A 13,613-nucleotide genomic window follows, 5' to 3' on the forward strand; every position below is an offset into this window, starting at 1 on the left:
AGGGGGGTTGGACTAAATGGCCTTTAGAGGTCCCTTCCAACCTAGTGCATTCTATGATTATTCATGGGTTATTAGAACTTCTGCTCCATAAGAAGCTGTTAGTTTTTACTACCTTGCTTATCTTGCCTTAAGGTTTCGAAGAGACCCGAGTATTTTGTTCTGAAAGATTGCCTTTCATTCATTTTAGAGACTGCAAGTGTTTCCAGCTGTCTTTGTATTTGCTTTAGCAAATCTTCTGGGGCTAATGAGCAATTAGAAATTCATTAAGCCTGGAGAAATATCAGGTCAAGTTAGATATTACTATTCAACTCTAGTCAAGCGGCGATTCTGCTGAGTTGGCTGGAAACATGGCTACACCTGACTGCTTGTTTCTACTACTTTATAGGCTCTTAAGTATGAGGCATTAAGCCCTAGCTGTAGATCCTCGTGGCAGAGAGTCCTTAAATCTATGGTGGGTACAACAGACAATGTACAGGGAATGCCTGTGAGCAGCATGTGCCTTGCACTGAAAACAGTGTCTAGCTTGCCAGCTGAGGAGTAGGCATGCTTCTGGCATCCTGCCTGCCTTGAGACTGTCACAAAGGCCAGCAGTATGAAACAAAGGATCCTCCTAAGATTTTGGAGTGAACATTTGTAAGGAACTTGTATTTTTTAAAAAAATTATTCAACTGGACTGCAGTCTTCTCACTGAAAGCATTAAAAATAGCAAGTTATCCACACTGCACATGCAGTCTCTTCTGGCACAACTTCTGTGACAGGTCTTGGCTGAGATCCTGTACTACAGACATTTTTTTATTTAAATGCCTGTAGACTTCAGCCTGCACAGCTGTTTCAGTTGTTGCTTTTTTTTTTTCCCTCCTCCCCACAATACTTTGTCTTTTCCTGTGAGTATCCTGTGAGTAATTTGAGAAATGAATACTGTGCATGGAAAAATACTGCACAATAAATGAACTCCATGCAGAATCACTGAAACCCTTCTGATCCATGATGGTGCTTTAATGTCACTAGAAAAACACTGCTGAGAAACCCTTCTTTCCAGTTAATCTTTTTCCTCTTAAAGCTGATAGTCTTGGTCTTCTGACAGGTTTAGTCCATTCCAAGGCCTCTGTAGCTTTCTCTTTTGTGTGTGTGTGTGTGTGTAATTGTGGTTTCAGGATTTCTAATACATAGTGTAGAACAGATTAGTTAACCTCTGGAAGAGTTAAGAGGGAGGGAGGGAATAATAGGAGATTTGCTGTCATTCCTAACATGAATAAGACCAAATAATATAGAAGAGAATATAAACAACTTGAATTTTTTGTACATAGAGGACATCAAGGAAACTCACAGAAGAAGATTTTCCATTGTAGACTAGCTGCCAAATTTCTCGTACCAGTCTTAGATGGGAAATTATAACAGCAGGGTTTGTAACTTAAGCAGGCTCTTCCCTCTGTGACAGATAGCAAATCTAGAATGATTTTGGAAGATCAGGTACAGGCATGCTTAATTCTGTAGGAAGCTTGACCACTCGTGGCCTTATTGTCCACACAGACTGCAGATTCTGTAGCAACTTCAGATGTTTCATACGCGAACAGATACCTTAATGCCGAAACAGGGTCTTCAAATCCATGGTGCCTTTGCACAGAACGTGGTATTCCACTCACTAAGTTATTAATTGCTTTACTTGTCAGTGTGATACATAATTTAATGTGAAAACATCACATTTGAGTAATCTGTGTGACTGAGCAGATAGATACTTTGGGCAAGTGCAGTTCTGGCATATTCCTGGCAATGGGAAGGATGTGTGGTGTGACTCATTCCCTGGAGGGGTGCCCTCACTTTTGTATCCGTCTACTCAGGTTTCTTTCACCTGAGCTACCACTGTTTGCAGCTTCATACAGGTAGTATCTTCTCATTTTTTGCAAATGTGGGGGGTTGTCTGTGTGAGATGAGGAGGGGTTTCCTCCATGTGGCTTCCTGAGCCAATTTTTCAGTGTATATGCCTCAGATGTCAACTCTTACAGTGTGACTAGGCTGCGCCATTCAACTTGATCTCTGTAAACCCAGACAACTGACACTGAAGTCCCAGAGGTTAAATGGGACTCAAACCAGCCTGTTGTGATCTAAATGGGTGACAGGCTGAGATTGAAAATGTTTTCAAAAACTGTGTTCTTGACACACAAAGCCTTGTTGGAGGCTTTAGGTATTCATATCTTCCCTTACCACATGATGGTCTCTCTATGGGCGTCAGCTAATCTTTACTGACATAGGTCAGAAGTTTAGTCACTGACATGCTGTCACCTTGATAAATATGCTTAGAAACACCTAAGCAAAACACATGATGGAATCTGTCACTTTTGAAATAATTTGTTCATATTGGTTAAATAGTAGTAGGTGTCAGAATTCTGTTAAGCTGACAAAGTTCAACTACCACATTGAACAGGCCACAAGCCTGCAAATCCCTTAAATCAGTTTCTAGACACCACGTTTCAGTCACTTACCCACTGTCATTTTTTTCTAAAATCTGAATAAAATTCACCACTCAGTTGTCAAAATGGCCAATGGAAACAACCAACATGTATAAAACTCTCTTAATTTTGTGATGAGTTGCATATCAAAGCTGTGTTTCCTCCCTGGTGTCTTGCCCCACTGTATTGCAGAAGCTGTCTTTTTGGCTGGGAGCAGTATTTGGAACATAAGCCAAAGGATCAGGTCGGATCAAGTATCTATAAAAAGAAATTACAACTCTTATTAAAAAGACTTAATGTGAGTCAAGGATAAAATAAGTACATACAGTTGTAATGTTAAAAAGATCTGAGGAATTTTGTGAGAAAACTGTGGCTAATTCTTGTCACTGTGCTGAATAAGTAAAAAGGTTGATGTTGATAATCTTGGTCTGGAGATGAACTTTTAAGAATTTCTAGTGAATCCAGAGTCTGCTCTGTTCATCAAATCCAGATTAAGTTTGTTTTGGTTTGTAATAGATTTTTCTTAGATTTGGGAAGTAAAATTCAAGTATTTCTTTGTTTCTTTTTCGAGTGAACTAAACAAAAGTCTTGTACCTGAAATATGTAATTCACAAGTCCTACATCAGGATTAATCCTGTAGCAAGTAGATCACAGCATCTCTTGAGTAAAATTGAACAAGATTTTCATAATGATAAACATTGATAGAATTGTAAGCAACATAATGATAATAATATCAATAACAAAAATTGAGGCTACAGCCTCAATAGTTTATAACTGCCCTGATACCACAGCTGCCAAATCTCAGTGGTCAAATTCTTCCCTTAGGCATGGCTAGACTACTATTGCACAAGCAATTCCTATGTGTACTCTTTGGATCTTACTGCAGACTGCTGAACTTTGGAACTCCCAGTTTCAGCTCTTGGAACTGAAACTGTAACTCTGAATTTGATGTTTTCACAAGGCACTGTCAACACCAGCCCCAGAGTTAATTAGGAGAGTGTTAATCTCCAGGAAATAAACCACCAACCAACCAATCACATCAAAGGAGCAAATAGCCAGTAGTGAAGTTTTGGGACTTGGGTTTTTTTGGTTGGGTTTTTGTTTCTTGTTTTGTGTGGTTGTGGTGGTGTTGTTGGCGGGGGGAGGGTTGTTGTTGACTTTTTTTAATAAGAAAAGGATGAGTGACAGCAAGAGAATGTACTGTACTAATTCTAGAATGAAAGAGAACAAAGAGTGTTACTGCCAGATCCATTTGAAAGTACATCATGCTCAAGATATTAAATGTTTTGGGACAAAACTCTCCTGGCTATAAAACCAAAGTGCTACTATTGAATGCCCACTTCTTAAGGCACATAGGCTAGATGGAGTTAAGGTGAAGTCTGAACATATTACTTGAAATAAAAGTGATTTTGTTTTAATTGTTCAATAAATACAGGGAGCTCATTGTCCTTTAAGCTCCATCAGGCAGGAATTGCAAACAAGAAATTTTGCAGACTTAGGATTTTTTGTTTGGTTGGTTTATGCTTGAACTTACACTATATCATTCAGCTCTAATCTTGTGTCTGGAGAAGGATTGATCAAGATGTAAGAAAGGGTATTCTGATGATCATTCATTTCATCTGGAGGATAAAGAAAAAAACCCCAACATACCAAATTAATTATATTTACAAGCAACTCATGCAAAGTATGATTTCTGACAAACTAATCTGATAAAAGATCATTTCTGGTTCATAGAGCTGTCAACAAGTTTCAGGTGACAAAGTGATTTCAAGTAAGTCTAGCAACTTAGTTCCGAATCCAGGACAGCTGAAAAGATCTGACATAACATGTTTTGAGTTATCAGCTCTCAAAGTATCTTGTCATCTTTCTAAATGTTCTAAACCAGTTCTTTTGTATCTTTCAGTAATTCTGAATGCAACCCAATATTAATGTGGTTTTATAAAACGAATAACAGAATGGTTTGGGTTAGAAGGGATCTTAAATATCATTCAGTTCCAACCATCCTTGCCATGGGAGACCTTCTACTAGGTCAGCTTGGCCTTGAACACTTCCAGGGAGGGGACATCCACAACTTCTCTGGGCAACCTGTTCCAGTGCCTCCCCGCTCTCACAGTAAAGAATTTCTTCCTAAGATGTAAGCTAAATCTACCTTCCCTCAGTTCAAAACCATTACCTCTCATCTTGTCACTGCACTCCCTGAGAAAGAGGAGTCCCTCCCCACCCTTCCTGGAGGCCCCCTCTAAGTACTGAAAGGCTGCAAAAAGGTTTTCACAGAATTAACCAGGTTTGAAAAGACCTTCAAGAACATCAAGTCCAACCTATCACCCCACACCATCTAATCAACTAAACCGTAGCATTAAGTGCCTCATCCAGTCTTATTTTAAACGCTTCCAGGGACGGTGACTCCACCACTTCCCTGGGCAGCCCATCCCAATGGCCAATCTCTCTTTCTGGGAAGAATTTCTTCCTAACATCAAGCCTAAACCTCCCCTGGTGCAGCTTGAGACTGTGTCCTCTTGTTCTGTCACTGGTTGCCTGGGAGAAGAGACCAACCCCCACCTGGCCACAGCCTCCCTTCAGGCAGTTGTAGAGAGCAATAAGATCTCCCCTGAGCCTCCTCTTCTCCAAAGGCTGTTTTCCTATAGCCTTCTTTTCTCTAGGCTGAGTAACTCCAGATCTCTCATCCTGTTCTCATAGGAAAGGTGCTCCAGCCCACTGATCATCTTTGTGGCCTTCTTCTGGACCTGCTTGAGTGGGTCCTTGTCTCTCTTATGCTGATGGCCCCAGAGCTGGACAAAGTAGTCCAGATGGGATCTCATCAGAGCAGAGCAGGGTGGCAGAATCACCTCCCTTGAACTGCTGCCCTGCTTTTTTTGATGTAGCCCAGGATGCAATATGCTTTCTGGACTGCAAGTGCACATTCCTGGCTCGCATGCTGTTTTTCATTCACCTGGATTCCTCTAGTCCTTCTCCACAGGGCTGCTCCCAATCCCCTCACCTGCCAGCATGGATTTGTGCTCAGGATTGCCTTCACCCCCATGCAGGACCTTGCGCTTGACCATGTTGAGCTTCATGGAGTTTGAATCTATGACAGGATGAAGGAGAAGGGCTCTAAGCTGGAAGAGGATACGTTTAGACTGGATAACAGGAAAAAACTTTACAGTGAGTGTGGTGAGACACTGGGACAGCTTGTCCAGGGATGTTGTGGATGCCCCTCCCTGGAAGTGCTCAAGACCAGGTGGGACAGGGCATTCAGCAACCTGGTCTAGTGGAAGGTGTCCCTAAGGGCCCATGGCAACAGGGTTAAAACTAGATGATTTTTAAAGTCCCTTTCAATCCAAACCATTCTGTATTCCTATGAATCCATGGTGCAGTTTGTTTAATTTAATATGCATCATACCATATCCTGCTGGAGAAAGGCCCAGGTGCTTCATTCTGTTTTTCACAAGTTCAGCAAGCTCCTGTCTTTCTGACCTCCTGTAAAGGTTCATTCGCTGCTGGCTAATCTTCTCAGCTGTTTTCCCGGAGTGCCTTGGCACCCTCCTGCTGAGGCGCCGGGCCCACTGCATGCTCTTTCTCCGCAGCAAGGGGTGATCCGACTGGTCGCTGGACGTTGAGTTGCGGTGATTGCTACGGTAACTCGTCTGCTCTTTGGTGTCTTTAGTGTCTTCCCATTCTTCCACACTGATAGAGATTTGGGACTTGAAAGAAAAAAATCACAAGAGACTAAGGGCTTTAAAAACAGAAGAAGTTGAAGGTGTTTTCAGCAGCGCAGCTGAAGGTGAGGTTTGGCTGAAATGGAGCTAAGGGAATTCAGCTGTTGGTGCTTAGCAAGCGTCTCTCAGCTGGGCATCTTTTACTAGGCTTTGGCTTGCTATGGCAAAGCCTCATTTCACAGTTCTCAAGTGAAAAAGCAGTTAATTGTTATTTACTGCCTGCTTCCAATTTGATTCTGAAGTCAACTCTAGCCTTCTGACACTGCTTTTTCTGAATCTAAGAACCTTTCTAAAGGACTTCTTCACTTTCTTCAAAGTGTGCATATTTTGAGAAACTTAAGTTTTGTAACTGCTTTTCAGATACATGTTGTGTATTCATGAACTAATAGTCCAAGTTTGGCTGCACCACTTTGAGTACTCTTTTAAGACCACAAGCAGAACATGCCTGTTACCTGTGTCTCAAATTCCAATAAAAAGAACACTAAATATGCTTATGCCGTAGCACTTCAAGTAAAATCACATTTGTTCATATTCTAGACTAGGATCTTGCAACAAGCCTCATGCAAAGACTCAGTAACTCAGTGTGGCTCTTCAGCTTAGCCTGCAATAGGAAGGGAGGGTTTCATTTTAACAATTCATGGGATTTTTGAAGTTTTGTTCCTGCCTCAGCTGATGTTATTTTGTGTCAGGCATAAGAACCCTGAATCCCTGTGTACAGGAATGCTCTTTGATTATGCTGTTGCTGTTTGTAATTCTGCACTGTCATTTTGATTTGGCAAGTATTTTACAGTAAAGATTAATGTAGAAAAAGTATAGTCCATATGATAAGATGCTACTTATGGATAGGATTTGGTGTGAACATATCTGGGAAGACCATCCTTTATACTCAGCTTTTATATTTCATCCTGTCTACACTGGTAGCTTTCCTTGTCTAAGTTTTCATAAACCAGCCATCTGGAATTGCTGGCAGTAGTATTGGAAAGGTAGAGACCACTCATCCTAATTATTACAGCAGGGTAAGTCACAAGTTTTGAAGTACAGATTAACTGGCAGAGGCCATGTAAAAGAACAAGTCTTGTGAGTCTGTAAATCCTTAGACTGAACTTTTTGAAACAGTGGGATGAGTGAGTTGAAATCATAAAGAAGTATTTACTTAAGTCACTGAGAAAGGTGTGCGGGAAGAAAGCTGTTTAAAAGCAAAGCAAACCCAAAGAAACCCAAACTCTTTTGAAGGCAGAACAAAAGTGTGCCTGTCAGTGGCAGCTGTTTAACACACAGATAAAAGATACCAGGATAAAAGTCCAGCACAGAGTACTTCTGTCTGTCCTCCTCTGCCTGAAACAGTCTCAAACTTTCTTTTAGTGTTAGTTACCAAAATATTTTAATTTATTTTGAGGTTTGGTTGCTTTTTTTTTTAATTTCTTTTAATTTAATGTCTTTTTTAATATAGCTCATAAACCTGCTGTACAAAGCAGCATAACTGATGATACAGCATCACTACTCCTATATAGTAGTAATTCATCATCTTAAGTTTTATGAAGTGTTTGGGTATTTTTTTAGAATCCCTAAAGTAGAACTGGTGAAATCTCTGGAAAATGCCAAGATGCAGATTAAGTCTTTACATAATCGCTGCTGCTTTTAAGGGGGAAAAACCTGTATGTCACACATTAAGTGAAGAAACATTACCCTTTACACCTTTTTTTTTTTTTTTTTCCCCTAAGTATCATGGAGTTTTCTTTGGTTTTTTTGTTGTTGTAGTTTTGTTTTGTTTTGGGTTTTTTGTTATTATTTTATTTTAAAGGCATGCTCCCATCTTAAGAATCAGACCGTGTGGCCAAATGGGTATAATTGCCTCTTTGCATTGCTGGACATTTGTGACCTGTGGTGGGGTTTCAGCTTGGCCAAGTGAGCAGCTGTAGTGCTTCCTGCCTACCAGGCTTAAACCAGGACACCCAGACACAGGCAAACAATAAGCAAATACTTACTTGTGAAGCCATTTCTGCTGACTGACAAAGGAAGGGGGAAAAAGAAAACAAAAAAAACAATGTAAACAGATGTGAATGTAAAGAAACAAATATGGACTTAGCAGGAACCACAGAAAATGATACACAGGCACTAAGAAAGACATAATTCCTCACTGGGTTTGGTTTTTTAAATTAAATTGATATAGTTGGAGGCATAGGTGCAGGTCTTTGAGGGCAGGCTGGGTTTGCTGGTTATATAGTAACTGAAACACTGAAAACTTGCTTTCTTTTTAAAGGAATTACATTTTGTCTACCAGAGAGAAGGGAAGGCTTCTCATCTGCATAGTAGAAAAAGGAGGTGTCAAAGGAGAAATCATACATATGGAGATATTAATACTGGCATATTTTGTTCTTGTGATTCATCGGCCCTTAACTGACAGCTCCCAGGTGTGTGCAGTACAAAGCTTTATATGTCTGTTTAAACGCCAGTTGATATACACGAGGTTTCAAATTGCAGTTAGAAGCTCATCATTCATAGGAAAAACATGATTGCAGTGGCACAGTCCACTGGCTAAGCTGTAAAAGCCACCTGTAGAAGTGATCAGTGGTAGTGAACTTTGTGGAACCTTGCATAGCTTTTTGCAACCTTTATTTTTAAATTAATTTTAACCAAATGTTTGTACTTCCCTCAAGGTAAATCCTGCAGTTAGGCATTCGCATGGCTTAATGTTTTGTAACAGTTTCCCAAAATATGGAAGAGAAAATACAAATTGTCTTGGAAATCAGTAAACTGTGTGAGTATTTCAGAAGAAAAGAGAAGGCTGTGCACTGTTGCATTTTAGAGCTGTGTTTGAGCCATGGTTTAATGAAATGGCAGTGTTAATGGTCACGTGTACAAATCCCTTATCCATGACAGAAATAAAAACTGCCCAAACAAGACAATGTATGCTAAATGGTCAGGAGAAAGTATTTGTGTCATTTTTTACATAACATAGTGAGAAATGTATACATCTGTATGGCAGACACATAAATACATATATACAAAAAATCACCACTGTTAGGCAGCTGAATTTAGAGAAATCCCACAATACTTTTAATGGCATTTAATTGATTCTCTTGTTGCTCATTTCTAGTTAGAAATTCACATGGACATTGAAATGCCACCTGTCTTGACAGACAGTGTTGACATTCTTGTCACTCATGATACAGGACCTGCCCATACAGCTTGCAATGGAAACCACCATTAGTCACCACATGCAGGCTCAGACTACAGCTATCTCTACCCTAAGCCTGTCCTCTCTGTGCCTGAGCTGCCCCTTGTTTTCCATCAGTCAGTCCTCTGTAGGTGAGCAGAGGAATGAAAGTCAGTATGTAGAGTGGGCCTGGGGCTGACTGTGAGCCCTGAGTTAACTGTAAGCAGAGAGACACCTTTGGGGGTTACTGGAATTCCCTGCATTTGCAGATATGGCAATATTCTTTAAGTAACTGGTTCCCACTATTCTAAATGGGAAGAATATTGTATACTCTGCAATCCAATCAAAGAAAAGTATAGTCAACTGACATACCTCTGATGTGGTAAGCTTTTGGGATTCTGTCCTGTAGACTCCAATTGGAATGTCTCCTGTAGAAGAACAAAGTTTCTGATATAGTCTGGCATATGTCCTAATCCATAGATCCTCTTCTGTGATTTTCATCTGAACAAATAATAATAGGAAGGAGGACTTTTAACTCTTGAGGGCTTATCACTTGTTTACTAATACTGCTCTTGAAATTCTTTTAAAACTAAACTCTAGCTGCTAATGATCATATTGTAGTATTTGCAGCTTTGCTCCACAAGAAGTCTGAACTTTCACTGAATTCGTAGACATAGTTTCTTTTGTTGTTTCCCTCTGTGGGAGATATTGCAGTGCAAAGTGCATTATGAAATGACTGGTTAAAAAATTACTTAAAAATGTATATGGCATACTTCATCCAGTGTCCACATCTCACTGAAATATAAAAGAATGAAAAAAAACTATTGGCAGCACTAAGAAACTGCTGATGAACAGACTGAAGAATGAGCAAGTGCTTTGAATGCAGACAGGTAACTGTTTACTAGGTTGCAGCCTGAAAATCTGGGGACAAAGGAGTGAGGGGAAAGTAATACACTAAGCATAAACTGCATAAGAAAGTCTTAAATTATTCTCAAGTATTTAATTATTATTACACTATCTTTATTTGAAGATATGTGAATCCCTTTTCAGAGTTTCAACTGTCTTGTATTCACCGTAACAAAGCTTAATGATTGAGCACCAAATCCATAATTGTTTTTTTATTTAAGCAACTTTCTTATAACCATCATTCATAACCTCCTTTTTGAGAAGGACGTCCTGCAATTCTTTAGAGTTGCAACTGGTAAACAACTAGGCATTTATTTACCTGTTTGCCACCTGGGGTGTGATGGTATGGGAGAAAACAGAAAGCTGGGATTTATTTTTGATAAAAAAGAAATGTTTATGGTATTGTGTGTGCATGTATACACATACAAAAATAGATATAAAAAACTAAACTCTGCATTGGGAGTACTGACAGACATGACAAGAAGATGCCTTTTGAGCTTTGATGCCTGAAGTCACTTGACACATTGCATCTTCATGGGAAATCCAGTTCTGCCCTTTATGGCCTGTGGTGGGAATGAGTGTTGTGAATTAGCCTTGTGTGTTAACTGCTAGCCAGGTCATACGAGAGTGTTTCCTAGTTTTTTATATACTTAATTATAAAAACTGACTGCTAAACTGCCATTGCTATTTCATATAAAACACACTTTCCTCTCTTTTTCTGTCTTTCCATTTTCCTTTGTGCTTCACAGAGGGTAAATTGTCCTTTCCTGGGGGGGAGTGGAACTTTTGCTACAAAAGTAACTAAAACCAGGTATGTTTTCCACCTGATTTTCTTGTCTTCTCCCCTGATGAAAAAGGAAACAGATGGCCTTTCTTGGACTCTCACAAAAGGAAATGCCCTACAGAGAAAGTAGAGTTATCTCGTGGACAGTACAAAATCTTCTTGGCTACTCTGTAATAACTTTTTAAAATAACTTACAGAACAAAGAAACCCAGATCCTGGCGTGGTATCAAGTCCCAGCAGAAGTCTTGTGATGGAAATCATATAATCTTTCACAAATGACTGCAAGAGTTTTAACAGGAGAGACAGAAAAGAAAGAGAAAAGCTTTAATGAACAGATGAGCAGGTAACCATTAACACCATGTGTGAATTTCAAAGAAACTGTACATCTGTGCTTACAATCAGTCTCTTCATCTGTTAGGCACATTAATCACTGCAGAAATAGCTATCCCTTTCTTTGTGCTGAATCTATTTACACAAAATAATTGTATTCATTTAGTTCTGCATATGCCTGGAATGTGCACACAGGATTCAGAGTCTAAGGTGTAAGGCAGCACTATGAAGGCAAAGATGAATGCAGAGGTAAATTAATGGAAGTAAGGTGTTAGACTTACTAGGTGTGAAATTATTAAGAACTCTTCTGTGCAGAAGAAATGCTGTTCTATGTTAGATGGGTCTGCAGTACTGAGTAGTGGGTGATACTAGGGGAAGACCGCCATCATCTGAATTTGAACAAGCCACTTGCCTTTGTCATCTATTTTTTTTTTAGGGGTTGATCTGCCTTATCTTAAGTCAGGCTTGCCGCCCTGCTAACAGAAGCGTTCTGCTGATTGGTTGAAACTTATAAAACTAAACGTAGCTATGACCAGAAACAGACAATGTATCAGCTAAAAATCACAAATATTTCTTCTTCTTAGGAGTTGAGCTGCCAGAATCAGGGGGTCATGTGGGTGTTCTGCTGACTGTGGTAGGGCTGTTTATTGCCATCTCTTCTTAGGTGTAGCACAGCAGCTCTCAAATCAGGCTGTCAGTCCTTGTAGGAACACAACAACTTGCAATTAGCTCTTTTTGGCTTAAAGCAAATATGGAGCTAGCAAACAGGTTTTAATAAAGAAATACCTTACAAGGGTGTTATATAAACCCTTTAGAGTTACTGCATCTGAACTCAGAAGCTAGACAGATTTAATTGGACACACAGTGATTCAATTATTTAAATTTTTGGATTGGTGACCCTGCAGTTGTGGTGGGGTCAATGCCAATTAGCATTTTCCTGAAAAGAATGTGGGGGGGGTTTATCCCTCACTTATTTGTTATCTTTGCTGCCTCATTTCTGCTATGGAATTATCATTAGATTACCAAGGTGTATTCATGCTAGAACAAGTTTTCATTTTTCAGTCAGTGTCAGACTTTTCTTCTGGCCTAAAATAGGAAGCACCTGATGAACCTTGCTGTTTCCCATATCATTTATTCTGTTTCTTGTATGTAGAAGAAAAAGATGTCATACAGAAAAGGATGGGACCATGCAAAAGAACAGAGTGAACCTGCTGTACCAGTATTTGTAATTTGGAACAAGAAAGATAACACTAGAAAAATGACAGTTCACCTGAGCAGTTAGGAGTTCAAAGAAAGAACAGGCTGAATCTGAATAAGCCTGTGAGGTTTTAAACACTTTCTAATGCGTGGTTTTACTCTGTCAAGTCATAGTGTGACTGATCGTGCCCAGGAGCTGATATAAAATATTGAAGTTACTTATGTGCTGGCAGGAGTTGGTGATTACAGATCTTTCTACAGAAGTGTCTTAATCCACTCTAAAAAAAACCCAAAAGTTGCCATATGTGATGTTGATATACTGGGACATGAATAAAAGCACATTTTATAAGCAAATACAGACATTTCTAAAACATTTAGAATTTGATAAACAGCTTTGTATGTGTTGGCTTACCTGCTTTTGGTACCTGTTCATATACATGACTGTTTTATATAGTCATGACTTTTGGAGGAAAGTTTAATGCTAGGATTTTTACTACTTCTGTTGAGCTTGCTTTCAGGAATTTATTTGCAAGTAGAATTGAAACAACACCTTTCCTGCAACAAATTACCAAGTAAACTAATTTCCCTGAATTAATGTCTAGCACCTCAATACACCTTTCACCTTTCACAGGCCATCTCTAGCAAAGTAGGGAGCTGCTTAGATGAGCAAATTACATGGCCCATGGTGCTGCTTATTCTGCGCAGCAAGGTCCTTAAATGCTAGTGCTGGAGGCTGCTGCTCCTTGGGCATCCTTATGTATTAGGGCAAGCAGAAAGGTGCTCCACTGCTGTGAAGCAAGGGCAGTATTCTCCTTCCATCCTGAAATGAGCAACTGCTACCTGTTTCTTCTGACCCCTTATTTTCTGATACATCTTCAGCTGTCTTGAAGCAATTGCCTTTCCCTTAGCCTCACTGACTGGCATTACTTTTATTTGCATGAGGAGCTCCTTCCTGGATTCCTGGTCAACAAGGTTCAACGTTGCCTTTTCTTCCCCCACTGTCTTCTTGTAACCACTTCATAAATTTCTTGTGAGGGCCAGAATGAGTTACTTGAAGATATGCTGACTGGCCACCT

At 39.8% G+C, this 13,613-nt stretch overlaps 1 protein-coding gene across 3 annotated transcripts in view; it reads right to left on the reverse strand.

Moving 5' to 3' along the window:
* Nucleotides 1–2,593: 2,593 nt before the first annotated feature.
* Nucleotides 2,594–13,613, reverse strand: part of KCNT2 (potassium sodium-activated channel subfamily T member 2) — a 123,168-nt gene continuing 112,148 nt past the window's right edge. For 2 of the 3 annotated variants that reach the window (XM_054384066.1, XM_054384065.1), the window contains 5 exons: nt 11,206–11,289; nt 9,693–9,821; nt 5,848–6,148; nt 3,982–4,066; nt 2,594–2,705 (listed from right to left, as the gene is read on the reverse strand). In XM_054384066.1, the coding sequence (XP_054240041.1) occupies nt 2,594–2,705; nt 3,982–4,066; nt 5,848–6,148; nt 9,693–9,821; nt 11,206–11,289 (711 nt within the window). Of the gene's footprint in view, nt 2,706–3,981; nt 4,067–5,847; nt 6,149–8,148; nt 8,170–9,692; nt 9,822–11,205; nt 11,290–13,613 lie in introns of all 3 variants that reach the window. The other variant, XM_054384068.1, reaches the window with a different exon arrangement.

This window comes from Indicator indicator, chromosome 10 (assembly GCF_027791375.1).
Source record: "Indicator indicator isolate 239-I01 chromosome 10, UM_Iind_1.1, whole genome shotgun sequence".
In the NCBI taxonomy this organism is placed as follows: domain Eukaryota; kingdom Metazoa; phylum Chordata; class Aves; order Piciformes; family Indicatoridae; genus Indicator; species Indicator indicator.